Raw genomic sequence first — 17,814 nt, forward strand, 5'->3', positions numbered from 1 at the left:
AGTATAATGCCCCATAACTGCCCTCCACACAGTATAATGCTCCCATAGCTGCCTCCACACAGTATAATGCCCCCATAGCTGCCTCCACACAGTATAATGCCTCCATAGCTGCCTCCACACAGTATAATGCCCCCATAGCTGCCTCCACACAGTATAATGCCCCCATAACTGCCTCCACACAGTATAATGCCCCCATAACTGCCTCCACACAGTATAATGCCCCCATAACTGCCTCCACACAGTATAATGCCCCCATAACTGCCTCCACACAGTATAATGCCCCCATAACTGCCCTCCACACAGTATAATGCCCCCATAACTGCCCTCCACACAGTATAATGCCCCCATAACTGCCTCCACACAGTATAATGCCCCCATAACTGCCTCCACACAGTATAATGCCCCCATAACTGCCTCCACACAGTATAATGCCCCCATAACTGCCTCCACACAGTATAATGCCCCCATAACTGCCTCCACACAGTATAATGCCCCCATAACTGCCCCCACACAGTATAATGCCCCCATAACTGCCCCCACACAGTATAATGCCCCCATAACTGCCCCCACACATTATAATGCCCCCATAACTGCCCCCACACAGTATAATGCCCCCATAACTGCCCCCACACAGTATAATGCCCCCATAACTGCCCCCACACAGTATAATGCCCCCATAACTGCCCCCACACAGTATAATGCCCCCATAGCTGCCTCCACACAGTATAATGCCCCCATAGCTGCCTCCACACAGTATAATGCCCCCATAGCTGCCTCCACACAGTATAATGCCCCCACACAGTATAATGCCCCCATAGCTGCCTCCACACAGTATAATGCCCCCATAACTGCCCTCCACACAGTATAATGCCCCCATAGCTGCCTCCACACAGTATAATGCCCCCATAGCTGCCTCCACACAGTATAATGCCCCCATAACTGCCCCCACACAGTATAATGTCCCCATAACTGCCTCCACACAGTATAATGCCCCCATAGCTGCCTCCACACAGTATAATGACCCCATTACTGCCACTATACAGTATAATGCCCCCATAGCTGCCTCCACACAGTATAATGCCCCCATAGCTGCCTCCACACAGTATAATGCCCCCATAACTGCCCTCCACACAGTATAATGCCCCCATAGCTGCCTCCACACAGTATAATGCCCCCATAGCTGCCTCCACACAGTATAATGCCCCCATAGCTGCCTCCACACAGTATAATGCCCCCATAACTGCCTCCACACAGTATAATGCCCCCATAGCTGCCTCCACACAGTATAATGACCCCATTACTGCCACTATACAGTATAATGCCCCCATAGCTGCCTCCACACAGTATAATGCCCCCATAGCTGCCTCCACACAGTATAATGCCCCCATAGCTGCCTCCACACAGTATAATGCCCCCATAGCTGCCTCCACACAGTATAATGCTCCCATAACTGTCCTCCACACAGTATAATGCCCCCATAACTGCTCTCCACACAGTATAATGTCCCCATAACTGCCCTCCACACAGTATAATGCCCCCATAACTGCCTCCACACAGTATAATGTCCCCATAACTGTCCTCCACACAGTATAATGTCCCCATAACTGCCCTCCACACAGTATAATGCCCCCATAACTGCCTCCACACAGTATAATGCCCCCATAACTGCCCTCCACACAGTATAATGCCCCCATAACTGCCTCCACACAGTATAATGACCCCATAACTGCCCTCCACACAGTATAATGCCCCCATAACTGCCTCCACACAGTATAATGTCCCCATAACTGCCCTCCACACAGTATAATGCCCCCATAACTGCCTCCACACAGTATAATGCCCCCATAACTGCCCTCCACACAGTATAATGCCCCCATAACTGCCTCCACACAGTATAATGCCCCCATAGCTGCCCCCACACAGTATAATGCCCCATAACTGCCCTCCACACAGTATAATGCTCCCATAGCTGCCTCCACACAGTATAATGCCCCCATAGCTGCCTCCACACAGTATAATGCCTCCATAGCTGCCTCCACACAGTATAATGCCCCCATAGCTGCCTCCACACAGTATAATGCCCCCATAACTGCCTCCACACAGTATAATGCCCCCATAACTGCCTCCACACAGTATAATGCCCCCATAACTGCCTCCACACAGTATAATGCCCCCATAACTGCCTCCACACAGTATAATGCCCCCATAACTGCCCTCCACACAGTATAATGCCCCCATAACTGCCCTCCACACAGTATAATGCCCCCATAACTGCCTCCACACAGTATAATGCCCCCATAACTGCCTCCACACAGTATAATGCCCCCATAACTGCCTCCACACAGTATAATGCCCCCATAACTGCCTCCACACAGTATAATGCCCCCATAACTGCCTCCACACAGTATAATGCCCCCATAACTGCCCCCACACAGTATAATGCCCCCATAACTGCCCCCACACAGTATAATGCCCCCATAACTGCCCCCACACATTATAATGCCCCCATAACTGCCCCCACACAGTATAATGCCCCCATAACTGCCCCCACACAGTATAATGCCCCCATAACTGCCCCCACACAGTATAATGCCCCCATAACTGCCCCCACACAGTATAATGCCCCCATAACTGCCCCCACACAGTATAATGCCCCCATAACTGCCCTCCACACAGTATAATGCCCTCCATAACTGCCCTCCACACAGTATAATGACCCCTGACACTGCCCCCACACAGTATAATGCCCCCATAACTGCCCCCACACAGTATAATGCCCCCATAACTGCCCCCACACAGTATAATGCCCCCATAACTGCCCTCCACACAGTATAATGCCCCTATAACTGCCTCCACAGCTGCTCCTGCAGAGTATAATGCCCCCATAGCTGCCCCTACACCGTATAATGTCCCCCATAACTGTACCCCACACAGTATAAAGTCCCCCATAGCTGCCACCACGCTGTGTAATGCCTCCACAGCTGCCCCCAATAGTGGCTGATAAAAATAATAATATACATACTCACCTAACCCCGTTCCAATGACGAGTGGAGGAGAGTCCTCTGGTCGGTGCAGACAGGCGCGATGACGTCACTGCCTCATGTCCGGCGATACATAGTGATTGGTAGAGGAGGGACCTTACTCTACCAGCGGATTCAACTGTATCTGCGTATTGAAGATACAGTTTAAACCGGGGGAAATTAATTGATAAAACCTAAATTCGTAAGATGTCGTCTATTAATTGCCCAGCCCTAATATTAGCCCTCTTTTACACGATCGAGTGCCACTCCGGCGGTTTTCACGGACCAATTTACTTCAGTGAGTGAATCAGGTCTGTGAAAAGATAGAGCATGTCCTGTCTTTCCACGGACGGGACTCGGGCGTGTGTAAGAGCCCTCAGGGGATATCCACAAGGCACGGATTTGCCTTTAGTAAATCCAGTGTATTTATTTTTATTTTTTTAAAAATTGTAATTCAATAGGTTTAATCTGCAGAATTTTCTGTGCGGAATCTGTGGCGATACTGACCGTGCTGCAGATTTTATTAAAACCTTCATTCGTTATTCCACGCGGATATTCACACGCATTACAGCCGAAATGTTAGCGGTTTAAGTCCGCATTTAGATGCAGATTCCGCACCTTTATCACGATCATCCTGAACGTGTAAACATGACCTTAGGGTTTAACCCTTTCTTGGTATTTAACGTATACTTAAGCCGTAGCCAGGAAGGGGGCGAATAGGGCGGGCTCACTGGCCGATCCCACTCCATACTACGTGGGTGTCGTTAAGATAATTCAGCCGACACTTCAATGTAACGAGCGGGATTCTGCTCATTTAACCTCTTAGATGCCACGGTAAATAGCGACCGCAGCATCTAAGCCATCAGAGGGGGCAGTAGAAACCACAGCTCGTCCCGTATAAAACAAGCCCTCGTACCGCTCATTCCATGGAAAAATAAAAAGTTATGGCTCTCCGAATATGGCAACACCAAATATATATATATTTTTTGACAATTTTTTTTTTTTCCTTGTACAAATAGTAAGGCTGGGTTCACACGACCTATTTTCAGACGTAAACGAGGCGTATTATGCCTCGTTTTACGTCTGAAAATAGGGCTGCAATACGTCGGCAAACATCTGCCCATTCATTTGAATGGGTTTGCCGACGTACTGTGCAGACAACCTGTCATTTACGTGTCGTCATTTGACAGCTGTCAAACGACGACGCGTAAATGGACTGCCTCGGCAAAGAAGTGCAGGGCACTTCTTTGCCACGTAATTTGAGCTGTTCTTCATTGAACTCAATGAAGCACAGCTCAAGATTTACGAGCGTCTCAGAGCGTCTCAGACGCCTCGTAAATTACGAGGAGGAGCATTTACGTGTGAAACGAGGCAGCTGCAAACAGTCTGTCTTTTCACACGTAAATGCCTCTCATCGTGTGAACATACCCTTAAACAAAAAACAAACCTATATATATTTGGTATCTTCGTAATCATATTGAATAAAGTTAAAATGTCGTTTTTGTAGCACGGTAAACATTCTAAAAAAAAATAAACCCAAAAATCAATGGAGGTATTGCTTTTTTTTTTTTTTTTTTCACGTTCCACCCCACAAATAATTTTTGGACCGTTTCACAGTGTCCTTTTTTACTCTTTAATTTATCTTTTAAGTGTGATATTTTTCATTCTCTCCTATTTCCACCCAGAATTCCAGTACCGTTTCCTTGCCGTTGTGCTGAACGTCACAAGACAATGGTGCTTTATCTGACCGACCCGCGGAGGAAAGAGAAGGAAAGTAAGAAGATGGCAAACAGGATGTTAAATCTTACCCTGGAGATTGTCTACCTGGTGACTGGAGAGGTGAGATTCTGGTTTTCGGAATCAATAAAACAGGGATAACACTAGAGATGGGAGCAGAGGTCGCAATAACACTTCTATGCATGAGACTTCACTTGCTTTACTTTCAGTTTCACTTTCATACCGGAGCTAGTAACCGCTCCAGGACCACTGGGCTGCAACAACGGACATCGCTAGCCCAGTAAGCCAATCTGTTTCGGAGCTGGTGACGCCTATTGCTGCAGCCCAGCTGTCTCGACACCCGCGTGGGCCCTTAGCAGCTCTATGACAAGACACTTCCTCCAACACGCTGTCCTACCGTTCCCGGAACCTTTCGTCCACTCCGAGGGGTCGAGAGGTGGAGCTGCCTGGGCTGTGTGGTCGTGGTGTCCCACCATCGGCAGCAGCTGATCACGTTTTTCTCGCTTCCTATCATGCTCGGGGTTGTTTTTTGGCACCGATCACTGGATATTGATCCCCCAATACAGATTTCAGCTGAGCGTGATGTGAAGGTAACTCTGAAACTTTTCTGCTGGCTGATGAGTAGGCAGATTTGTTTTTTACCAACGTGGAGTCTGTACGCGGCGGCTAGGGGCCTGTTTGTGTGTGGAGGGCTTCTCCTGGGAGCTGCTTTGACTTTCGTTACTGCATGACCCTTGGCGATTTTCACATGGAGGAAAAGAGAGATAATGGAGCAGGCTGGGAATTTTGGTTTTACAACAGTTGAATGGCTGCTAACATGGGGGCTTTTACTGCAGTATGTGTATGTGCTCTGCAATTAGCCTGTAAAAAAAAACTTTGAAAATATAGTGACATGTCAGAAGATTGGTGGGGGTCAGAGCACTGAGACCCCCACGAAGTTAAAAGAAAGCGGCAGAAGCACTCGGGTGAGCGCTGTGCTGCTTCTTTTCTGTACAGCTTTCCTCGGAGCCGTGTACGGACTCACAGACTTTCTATTGAGCATGCACAACGCTCCGAGGAAAGCCAATCAGAAACTAAGCGGCACAGCTCTCACCTGAGCGTTTCTGCCGCTTCGTTTTAGCAATCGGTGGGGGTCTTGGTGCTGGGACTCAAGTCAGATGACAATTCATCCCTATGAATCAAACAGGGTCATGACCAGAATCCTTCACTCGTCTGGTCTTCCATATAGTTATATCAGTGTCTTTCACTAATCACAGGATTACACAGTAGTAAAGAAGATATCTGGTGAGAAACCCAGCAGCAAGTTCTGTATGTCAGGAGGTTGGGGAGAGACCCAGAACCCCATCACCATGCCTCCACCTTACTCCCTGCTTCATGAGAGGAACAATGAGCAGAAGATCCTAGACCTTACCAACGAGATCATAGCGCTGCTGACGGGAGAGGTGAGTCGGACTGAGAAGACCTGGACATTATAGAGGAACAACCAGGGAGGTGTCGGGATGATGACTGTCTCATTGTGTGTCAGGTTCCTGTAAGGTATCGGGATGTTGCTGTGTATTTCACCATGGAGGAGTGGGAGTATATAGAAGGACACAAGGATCTATTCAAGGACGTCATGATGGAGGATCACCGGCCCCTCGCACCACCAGGTAAGAGGGATCTGTACAAGGACGTCATGATGGAGGACCACCGGCCCCTCGCACCACCGGGTAAGAGGAGATCTTATTGTAAAATCGAGGCTCTATAAGATACACCCATTATCTGATCATCACATATAAACAATGTATTCAGTGACTTGTGTGTTTCCTACAGATGAATCCAGTAAGAGAAATACCACAGAGAGATGTCCTAGTCCTCTTTATTCCCAGGATTGTCCAGAGGAAAATCAGAATGTTTTATGGAGTCCGGGCGATGCAGCCGAGGTTTCTGCAACTCCTCTTTATGATTTGTACAGGAGATGTGTGAACTTCTTGTTTGTTCGGTCCCAGTTCAAAAACCCTTTCGTTGCCACGACCGTTTTCACACTTTTGACACAAATAAGGCTAGGGCTACATGGCAACTTTGGCTGCATCGCAGTAATAAAAGCAAATGTGGCAGAGTTGCAACCCGCAGGTTACGGCAACGCTACAGTTGAAAGACATCCAAACTTGAATGATATTTCGCAACTGTTGTGTAGCGGTCAGTGCAGCCTGTGGTCGCAACGTACCCACATTCACCTTCATTACTTCTATGCAGCCTGGCACTGTGATTACACAGCGATCTTTGGCCGCGTGTCACCCAATCGTTGTGTAGCCCTAGCCTAAACCTAAATTCTAAAATAAAAAAAATGATCTCCTTATACCAGTCTATTTTAAAATACCTTAAAAATTGTAAACAAAAAAAAAACTCACTCGTCCTCATAAAAAGCTCCTAGTTAAAGGAGCAAACGAGCGCCGCTCAACGAGCGATCTCGTTGATCGGCCCTCGTTGTTACGGCCGAAATTGGCCGGTGTAAAAGTGTTCAATCTTGTTCGGCGCTCGTTTTCAGATTATATTGGCAGGAGTAAAAGGACCTTAGCAAGCTGCGATCTTTCTTCCGGTTGTCACTTGCATCTGCCCCCTCCCACCCCTCTTTTTATCGGACACTGAACCAGGAAATAAAACTTTTCATCCTGCTCCCTGACTTCAAAAGAGTTCTGCTCCCCATATAGTGCACCTAGAAACTTGTGCCTGGTATCACCTGAAAGCTCAGATTCTGAACTCTTATATAGAATACCGTCCCGAGATTTAGCCCTTATGTTCTAGTTGTGGCAAGAGTTTAAAGATTAACTAAAATTTAAAAACCTTGTAACGTGTCAGAAGTTTTGATTGGTGGGTGTATGAGCACTAAAATGCCCACTGATGGCTCTAACGAAGCGGCAGAAGCACTTTGGTAAGCGATGGACTGCTTTGTTTCTGATTGGCTTTCCTCGGAAACTGTACAGTCTCATAGACTTTCTATTTAACCCATACAACGCTCCGAGGAAAGCCTATCAAACTAAGCGGCACAGAACTCATCCGAGCGCTTCTTCCACTTCAATTTAGTCGACCCCCACCGATCAACACTTCTGACATGTCAAATGTTTTATAAAAGTTTAGTTATCCTTTAAAGTCACGATGTATTACATACATACTTGGCAGTGAAAAGGTTTCATTTATCTCTGGCCAAAAACTGACTGTGCAGAAAATGGCTGCGGAGGGAATGTTTTTTTTTTGCCAAACTTCCCAAATTGTTTCCTGAATTGTAAGTTGTTTTTTTTTTTCTTTTTTTACATTCTATTTAAGGGTGAGGACTTTACTGATATTAAGCTTGAGGATATAGAAATAGAAGAGATTTATGTGACGGGTGACCAGCCATGTAAGGAGGAGGAGATTCCTAGTGATATCAGCCCAGGTAAGTAAAAACCACCAAACTCAAAGAGTTTCATATTTTCCTTTTTTAGTCACAACAACGATCATTATCAACTAACAACACCATTCCTTATTGTGCTCCTGCTCTTCTCCACATATGTCGTTGTGTATGTTACCAGAAAGTATGTCATTGGGACAGAAATGTAAAACCAGATTTGTCAAGAGAAGCAAGGCGAACGCCATTCATTTTCTTCCCAGATCATGAAGGATTCTGTGAAAGATGGTTAAATTCCATGGATTCTGGTTTTGTTTTTTTATCTATTTTTTTATTATTCACCTAAACTAACATCTTTCTGGAATTCAAGACTGAATATTTGAACATTTCCGCAACGTGCTCTGATTTCCAGTTTTTTTTTTTCCCACTACATGTGGATTGCGCTAAAAAAAATCTCCACCTGTACTATACTGTAAATTGCTTAAACTGCTGCCGCCTCTGAATGTGGCTTTAACCCCATCCTGCATTTCTGCAGCTGGTCAATACGGGGTACAGCTGTCGGACCCGCACCGATCATATACTGATGACTGATCACAAAAGGGTTGGGCCACAATGGCCCAACCCATTTATTATAATTTACGCCAGAAAACTGGCGTAAATTCTAGTGGAAATCTACGCCAGCTCCCAGCTGGCTTAGATTTCACTCTGGGGGTTGTAGCAAGTAGAAGCCCCATACCTTGCCACCACCCCAGCAGACAACTCCATTAAAAAAAATGTATGCGCACTTCACAGCTCCTTTAATCCCTTACGGGTTCCTTCAGTATGACGTGGCTCATACAACGTACTGATGCCGGGCATCGTCCGAACTTTGTATGCATCACTGATGACCTTGAGTGCTGCGTTGCATAAAAGGCGCTAACGACGCTTGGCGTCGCCACCTTGTATGAGCCACACTGAAATGTGGAGGAGAAGCCGAGCGATGAGGTGAGTATGTGTTTATCTGATGGCCGATGGAAATGAATGGATAGCGCATAGCCACGGTCATTAATTGTAAAGTGCTGCAGAGTATGCTTACATAGTTGAGCAGGTTGAAAAAAGACACAGGTCCATCCTATAAACCTACCAGGTTAATCCAGAGGAAGGCAAAACCCCCATGAGGTTGATGCCAATTGCTTTGTTAGGAGAAAAAATCCTCCCCGACTCCAAATCTGGCAATCAGATAAAATCCCTGGATCAACATCCCATCTCCAGAATCTAGTACTCATATCCATATAATATTATATTTTTCAAGAAAGGCGTCGAGGCCCTTCCTAAACTTGTTCATAGATTCAACCACCGCTATATCCTGTGGCAGAGAGTTCCATAGTCTCACAGCTGTTACAGTAAAGAATCCTGTCTGTGATGATGGTAAAACCTTTTTTCCTCTAGACATAGAGGATGCCACCTTGTCCTTGTTACAGGCCTAGGTGTAAACAGATCATTAGAAAGATCTCTGTACTGTCCAATTATATATTTGTACATTGTAATCAGATCGCACCTAAGCAGTCTTTTTTTCTAAACTAAATAACCCCAAGTTTGATCTCCTTTCTTGGTACTACAATCCACCCATTCCCTTAGTTACGTTGGTCACCCTTCTTTGCACCCGTTCTAGTTACATAGTTAGTATGGTTGAAAAAAGACACATGTGCATCAAGTTCAACCAAGGAAAGGGAAGGGAAAATTTTCTACACATAGGAGCTAATATTTTTTTGTTCTAGGAAATGTCCTTCTTCTACACTGGAGCTCAAAATTGTACACAATATTCCATGTGCGGTCTAACTGGTGATTTGTATAAAAGGCAGAACTATGTTCTTGTCATGAGCATCTATACCTTTTTTGATGCATCACATGATTTCATTTGCCTTGGCAGCAGCTGCCTGGCACTGGTTGCTAAAGGTAAATGGACTGTCCACCAATATCCCCAAGTCTTTTTCAGTAGTAGTTTTACCATTTAATACATAATTATATTTTTTGTTTCCTCTGCAGAAGTTGATCAACATTTAATATGTTGGCGCTTTGTAAGGAAGATATAGCAATAAAGATGCACTGCTTTATTTGATGTTTTTATTGTGTTTTATGGCAATGTGAACTACTTACCTTGATGTATAATAATGTGGTATATCTCTACTTTTATTGTGGATAAAAAAATGTATTAACAGGAGACTTTTTATCTCCACATCTTCTCCAAACTACATCTGGAGAACACGCAGTTATCGAAAATTTACCCTCAGTCCTTCATCGGAAAGAGCTGCCCTCTGATCCTTGTTACTATGAGGAACCTTCTCCTGATCTATCATGGATTTTTAAGGAAACCGACTTGAGTTTTTCCATGCACAAGAGACTCCATGAGAGGCCGTTTTCATGTGAGTATTGTGGAAAAGGTTTTTTCAAAAATTCCGATCTTGTGAGACATCAAAGAGTTCACACAGGGGAGAAGCCATATTCATGTTCTGAATGTGGGAAAAGTTTCATCCAGAAATCAACTCTTGTTCAGCATCAGAGAATTCACACAGGGGAGAAGCCATATTCGTGTACAGAATGTGGGAGAAGTTTTACCCAGAAAGCAGCTCTTCTTGAACATCGGAAAATTCACACAGGAGAGAAGCCATATTCCTGTTTGGAATGTGGGAAAAGTTTTGTCCAAAAATTAAATCTTGTTCAGCATCTGAGAATTCACACCGGGGAGAAACCGTTTTCGTGTTCTGAATGTGGGAAATGTTTTATAAGAAAGTCAGACCTTATTAGACATCAGAGAGTTCACACAGGGGAGAGGCCGTATTCATGCCTGGAATGTGGGAAAACTTTTACTAAGAAATCAGATCTTCTTAATCATCAAAGAACTCACACAGGGGAGAAACCATTTTCCTGTTTGGAATGTGGAAGATGTTTTACCCAGAAATCATATCTGATTAGTCATTTTAGAACTCACACAGGGGAGAAACCCTTTTCATGTTTGGAATGTGGGAAATGTTTTACCCAGAAATCGAGTCTTGTTTCACACCAGAGGACCCACATGAACGAGAAACTATTTTCGTGTTTGTTATGTGGACAATGCTTCTCCAATATATCACATTTTATTGACCATCAAAGAATTCACATGGAGGAGACTTCTCTCAATTAAAATGCATCGGTCTTAAAAATGCTGTTTTGGTCATTTTTGTGAAAATTTTTTGAAACTCCCTTTCCAGTCTTCGAATACATAATTGACAGTTTCCTTTACATGCTGACTATCCAGCCCTGTCATTATGGTCTCATGAGTTTTAACAATCTACAAGCTCCACCATATAGACCGGCACACACCATTGGCATATGCTTGTCTTATTTTATATTTCTTTTATTTTTCATATAACATCACATATTAGGGACAAACCCCCAAAGATAAACCACAAAGTTTCACATACAATGGATACATCCCCTTACCAACCCTCCAAATACCCCCCTTTAACCATTCTTTTTAGTTAAACATTGTGTGTCACGAACACCACTCCCGGCCCACGTGACTTGGATGCTACTGTAAAGGGGAGCTCCGCTTGCCTACTCTCACTATTACACACGCCTATTGCAACAGACTAACGATGAGTTAAAGCGCACCCCAAAACCAGTTCACACATCCACACAAAACGCTGCCACCACTTGCCGTATTAAGCCGACAAGAGCCGCCTCCTGGTAACGCTCACGTCCACACAGGCGCACACTCAATCTAAATGGCATTCAACAGGTTATGCTTTTCCTCTTCGAGGTGGTGGGTAGGTTTAGAGCAGCAAGGAACAAACGTATTAATTTTAAGGTTTAATATACGAAAGTACTTATCTTTTTGGGTACTCCAAACTGGCTCTCAATCCATGGGGACGATTCATGAGAAACAAAAATCAAGGTTTTTTTCTTTTTCTTCCAAAATCCTAATTCTATTCGCGTATTTGACCTAATTTATTATTGATGGAGATTTTTTTCCAATTATGTAGGATACATTTCCTTGCATAGTATAAAAAATTTCCCACCGCAATGTCTTTCCCCTTATACCCCTCCTTTGGCGCTAATATTCCCAACAAGCATAACCACAGATCTAAAGGTATTTGAAAAATCCCAGATATTTCATTACATGTATCATAGAAAAAACTAAGTGCAGATTATCTTGCTCCAAATTGTTACATTTTGGTCATCTCGATTCCTGAAGTTTATAGAACTTGGCTTTCTTAGCCGGGGAAAAATGTAAATGATGTATTATGAAAAATGTGGGCATCCTGTGAGCAGGGCTATATGAAACCTTTAACAACTCCTGTGTCAGTGGGACAGGGTCATGATTATTTTTTTTTAAATTTGTTTTTATTTAATAAAATATTATATTGACTTTATTTAATTTTTCACAGTTATTTTTATTGACACTTTCTTACTGTACTGGGGGCTGCCATCTTTTATTTCATCTTTGTATATGTCTCACAACGACACATACACAGATGGAATATGGCAGCACAGGGCATAGGACACAATCAGGGGGAGCCGTGTGTGTGTGTCTTGTATTCTGCGGGTCAATACGATTACCGCGATACCAAATTTATATAGTTTTCTTTGTTTTACTACTTTTACAAGGAAAAAAATGATTGTTAATAAAATTTGAGTTTTGTCGCCACATTCTGAGAGCCAGAACGTTTTTATTTTTCTGTCGATTTAGCCGTGTGAGGGCTTATTTTTTTGCGGGGCGAGCTACAGTTTATATTGGTACCATTTTGGGGTACATGAGACTTTTTTTGATCAATTTTATTTCATTTTTTGTGGAAGAAGGGACCAAAAAACAGCAATTCTGATGTTTTTAATTTTTTCTTTTTTTACGGCGTTCACCGTGCGGACTAAATAATGATATATTGTAATAGTTCCGACTTTAACCGACGTGTCGATACCAGTTATGTTAACTTTTTACTTATTTTTTTTTTACATTGTGCTTGAGGGAAAATGGGAAAAGGGTTTTTTTTTTTTTTTGTTAAACTTTTTATTTTACTGTTTTTCACTTGTCCTCCTGGGGGACTTTAACCAGCGATCGTTAGATCGCTTGCACGATATACTGCAATACTAATGTATTGCAGTATATCACGATTCTGACAGTCTCCTCCTATGAATCCTTCCGGGCTTCATAAGAGTACAAAGATGGCAGACCTGGGGGACTACGTCAGGCACCCAGGCTGCCCCCTATCTCTCCGCAGGGGGCCGTTGGGATGTTACAGGGGGTTGCCCCCCTGTTTAGTCATTTAAATGCCGCAATCGCTATTGAACGCGGCACTTAACAGGTTAAACAAGCGGGATTGCACTCGAACGGGGTCCCGCTCATTTATACGGAAGTGTCGGCTGTAACACACAGCCGACACACTCGCTCTATGGAGCGGTCTTAGCCCGTGAGCCCGCTCCATATTCCCCCGCCCGGCGTGCGCCGTATATATACATGGTGGATGTCGGGAAGGGGTTAATGACCAAGCAATTTTTTACGTTTTTCCATCATCTCATTCAAAGAGCTATAACTTTTATTTTTGCGTCGACATAGCTGTATAAGGTCTTGTTTTTTTGCGGGACAAGTTGTAATTTTTAATAGTACCATTTTGGGGTACATGGAATTTATTGCTGAACTTTTTTTGGGGGGGGGGGGGAGGGAATGGAAAAAAAAAAAAGCAATTCTGCCACACTTTTTTGCATCCTAAATTTACGCCATTTATGAGGGCTTTCTTTTTTTTTTTTGCGGGGACGACTTTATTTTTATTGGTACCATTTTGGAGTAGATGCGACTTTTTGATCACTTATCAAAATTTTTTTAAAGGCAGGATTGAAAGAAAACCGCAATTTTGCAATGCTTTTTATTTAATTTTTTACGACGTTCACCGTGCGGGTTAAATGATGTAATAACTTTATAGTCGGGGTCGTTACGGACGCGGCAATGCCAAATATGTGTAACTTTTTTACTTTATTTAGTTTTTGAATAATAAAGCCATTTGTAAGGGGAAAAAGTGGGTTTTTCAATTATTATTTCCCACTAGGGGACTTCACTATGCGATCCTCCGATCGCATTTATTATACACCGCAATACTTTTGCACCGGCACCCGGCGATCTTACGCAATTTGTCAGTAGCGTGAGAGAGGGAGCTCTCTCCCTCCAAAACAACTCAGATGCGGCGCTCATTATTGAGCGCCGCATCTGAGGGGTTAAAAAGGTGAGATCGATCTCACCCGTTAGAGCGGTGATGCCCCCAGCCCTCAGCTACCTCTGGCAGCTGAGAGCAGGGAGATTTAACGGCTCCCTGCTCTGTTTATTTATTCTGATGCAGCGCCGTGAAAAGACTTTTGCATCAGAAAAAAGCCAGTTAGTGGCCGCCGTAAAAACACTATGGGGCAGTCACTAACTGGTTCAACTTTTTATCCAGGGTTTCAAAATCCAATAGGACTCTTTTCTCTAATATTTGTTCAATATAGATAACCTCTCCCAATATTTCTGATTTGAGATCTTATTCAGTTCCGGGAAATAAATATTTCCCCATATAGGACTAAAACCAAACTCCCCTCTATCTTCCATTTATCTTTTATATCCCTCTATAACTTATCCATCGTAAATAAAGTCGGGCGTATCTTGAGGGGATCTCTCGGAAAACTCATTTCAAGCTGCTGAAAAATGTTAAATCTCAGCCCCACCACACCCCCCACCATGTAACCTTTCACTATTTCTCAAATCTCTATCCCAATTAGCCAATTTTTTTTCATTTGGGAAGCTATATAATATCCTCGGGGGTATGGCACAGCCAGGCCACCGGTTTTAACAGGGTATTGCAGATGTTCAAGCTTCATTCTTGGTTGCCTCCCCCTCCAAACCAACTCTCTAAGCCTTCGAGTTCTTTAAAAATCTTCTCTGGGATCAATGCTGGAAAATTTCCTACAATATATGGGGAAGAAGAATCATTTCAATTAATGCCACTCTTCCAGGAATTGAAAAAAAAAAACCATACTTTTCCAGACCTTAATTCTTTCTTGAACCTTGGCCACCAATGGCTCTACATTCAATTTAACAAAGTCCTTCAAGTTTTTAGTCAAATATATCCCCAAATATTTTATATGTTGATCCTCTTCAAACACCGGAATCTGACCAAAAGGGAAATAGTTTATTTGGTTGATCATCAGTCATGCCGATTTATCCCAATTAATTCTGAGGCCAGAAAATAGTCCGTAATACTAATTTTTCAATGGCCTTATTTATGGAGGGAAGGGAACCCATATAGATTAGAATATCGTCCACATAGAGGGATATTTTTTCAACCATATTGAAAACCAACTATATTCTTATACTCCCGAATACTTTTTGCCAATGGCTCCATTATCAAAGAAAAGGCATCCTTGTCTAGTACCGTGTTCTATTTTAAAGTCCCCTGAGACTAAACCATTGATTGTCACTCAAGCTCTCAAATTGCCATATAAAAGTTTTATCCATGATATAAATTTAGGGCCAAAGCCCATTCCCCTCCAGGACTGCCCACAGGAAACTCTATTCGACCATATCAAATGACCGATACGTCCTTTTCCCCCGGGTTAGATGGTTCCACCTGGAGGTTCAACATACACAGTCTTCTTATGTTGTTACGTATGAATTTATTTGGCATAAAACCGCATTGATCATCGTGAATTAAATACGAACTAACGTTCGCCAGTCTATTTGCCAAAATCTTGGCCAGAATCTTAACATCTGTATTAATCAATTAAATGGGTCTATGATTCCATTTTAATTGTTTTTTTCCCCCCTGGTTTTAGGATAAGCGTGATCAATGCTTCCCTCATTGAGATTAACAGTTCTCCCCCCTCTTTAAGATTATTCCATAACTCAATCAGTCTGGCTCCCAACACCTCAATATATTGTGCATAAACCTCGAAGGGAAGACCATCCAACCCAGGGGATTTATTCCTGAGGACGTTTCTGACAGTTATCTCCAATAACTGTACTGTAATTGGGGCTTCTAACTTATCTACCGGTTCTTGTTTTAGTCTGGTCAATGGGATAGACCCTAAAAATGCCCTGATCTTAAAGGCGGTTTCCACTTTCTGACAACTGATGACCTATCCACTGGATATGATTGACGCGTGTCCGACACCTGGACCCCGCACCGATCCGCCACTAGGGTTGCTTCCGGACAATGTTGACGGAAGCAGATGGCTCCAGTCAAAGAATAACAGCCAATTAGGAGCAGAGCTGCAGTTCTGCCGTACGGCCGCTATGCAGTGGTCGGAGCCATCTGCTTCCGACTCCAACTACTGCATCCCGTTCCAAACATCCGTTGCACGGATGCAGCCACAGTTGTGGATTGGTGCTCGTGTGAGCCCTGACCCGCTTAGTTTCTGTACGGCTTTTTCCGGAAAGCCGATGAAGCAGTGTGTCCGTAAAAGCTGAACAGAAACGAAGTGGCTCAGCGCTCACATAAACGCCTTTGCCTGCTTCGTTTTAGCAATTGGTGGGGGTCTCAGTGCTCGGACCCCCACCAATCAAAACTTCTGACCTGTCACTATGACATGTCAGATGTTTAAAAGGTAAGTAAATGTTCAAAGTCTAGTGAAATATAGAAAACATTAAATACAAAGTGTTTTGGTTTTTATTGTTTTTTTTATTGTTTTTTTTTTCCTCTGGTTATGGCGTTTTTCCCATAGGCTTCTCTATAGCCCTTCAAAAATGCGAGAATAAAAGCAATTTCAAAATGTTACATCGTAAAAAGCTCCACCAAAAACGCCCGTAAAAATAAAATACATACCTTTTTGAAGGCGTTTGAAATTTATGCCATTTAAAAATGCTGAAAAATTTGGTGTTTGTGATCGCAATTAATTTTTATATTTGCTCTAAAAGGGGTTGTCAAGAATGTAAAATAATGTGCTAAGAGGATAAGTGGATAAAAATAAATAAATACCAGTTCAATCTCCCGCTGCTCCATGCATGTGATGATGCTGCATGCGACCGCTGAAGCCAGTGTATGCACAGCACGTCATCGCTGCAGGTCAAGGCAACAAAAACCGGCGGGGACCATCAGGGAGTAAGGCCTCATGCACATGAACGAATTTTTTTTCCTTCTGTAAATACGGGTCCTTTGTCACACGTATTCAACCCGTATTCCACCAGTATTCACAGACCCGTGCCCGTAAATACAGGTCCGTTGTCACCAGTATTCCACCCGTATTTTCGGACCCGTTTTCTCTGCACTAATCGGCAGCCCCTTCTCTCTATCAGCACTGATAGAAGGGGCAGCGCCTTCGGGCAGAGTTTCCGCAGCGATTGATAGTAAAAGAAGTTCATACGTACCCCCGGCCGTTGTCTTGGTGATGCATCCCTCTTTTGACATCCAGTCCGACCTCCCTGGATGACGCGGCAGTCCATGTGACCGCTGCAGCCTGTGATTGGCTGCAGCGGTCACATGGGATGAAACGTCATCGCGGGAGGCCGGACAGGAGGAAGAAGCAGGGAGTTCTGGGTAAGTTAACTTTTAATACTATTAACTCCAGCGGTAGTCACTGTCCCGGGTGCTGAAAGAGTTGCTGCCGATCAGTTAACTCTTTCAGCACCCTGGACAGTGACTATCCCCTGACATCGCCTAGCAACGCTCCCGTGATTGCACACACGTAGCCACCCGTAATTACGGGAGCCCCATAGAC

At 43.8% G+C, this 17,814-nt stretch overlaps 1 protein-coding gene across 1 annotated transcript in view; it reads left to right on the forward strand.

The window, feature by feature from the left end:
* LOC142663078 (uncharacterized) overlaps nucleotides 1-17,814 on the forward strand; it is a 49,680-nt gene that overhangs the window by 2,514 nt on the left and 29,352 nt on the right. The window contains 7 exon segments of the mRNA XM_075841378.1: nucleotides 4,706-4,859; nucleotides 6,014-6,199; nucleotides 6,283-6,466; nucleotides 6,570-6,679; nucleotides 8,061-8,169; nucleotides 10,320-11,310; nucleotides 11,900-11,906. Of these exon segments, the coding sequence (XP_075697493.1) occupies nucleotides 4,752-4,859; nucleotides 6,014-6,199; nucleotides 6,283-6,466; nucleotides 6,570-6,679; nucleotides 8,061-8,169; nucleotides 10,320-11,310; nucleotides 11,900-11,906 (1,695 nt within the window). The 5' untranslated portion in view covers nucleotides 4,706-4,751.

The sequence above is a fragment of the Rhinoderma darwinii genome, chromosome 11, assembly GCF_050947455.1.
Source record: "Rhinoderma darwinii isolate aRhiDar2 chromosome 11, aRhiDar2.hap1, whole genome shotgun sequence".
Taxonomy (NCBI): Eukaryota; Metazoa; Chordata; class Amphibia; order Anura; family Rhinodermatidae; genus Rhinoderma; species Rhinoderma darwinii.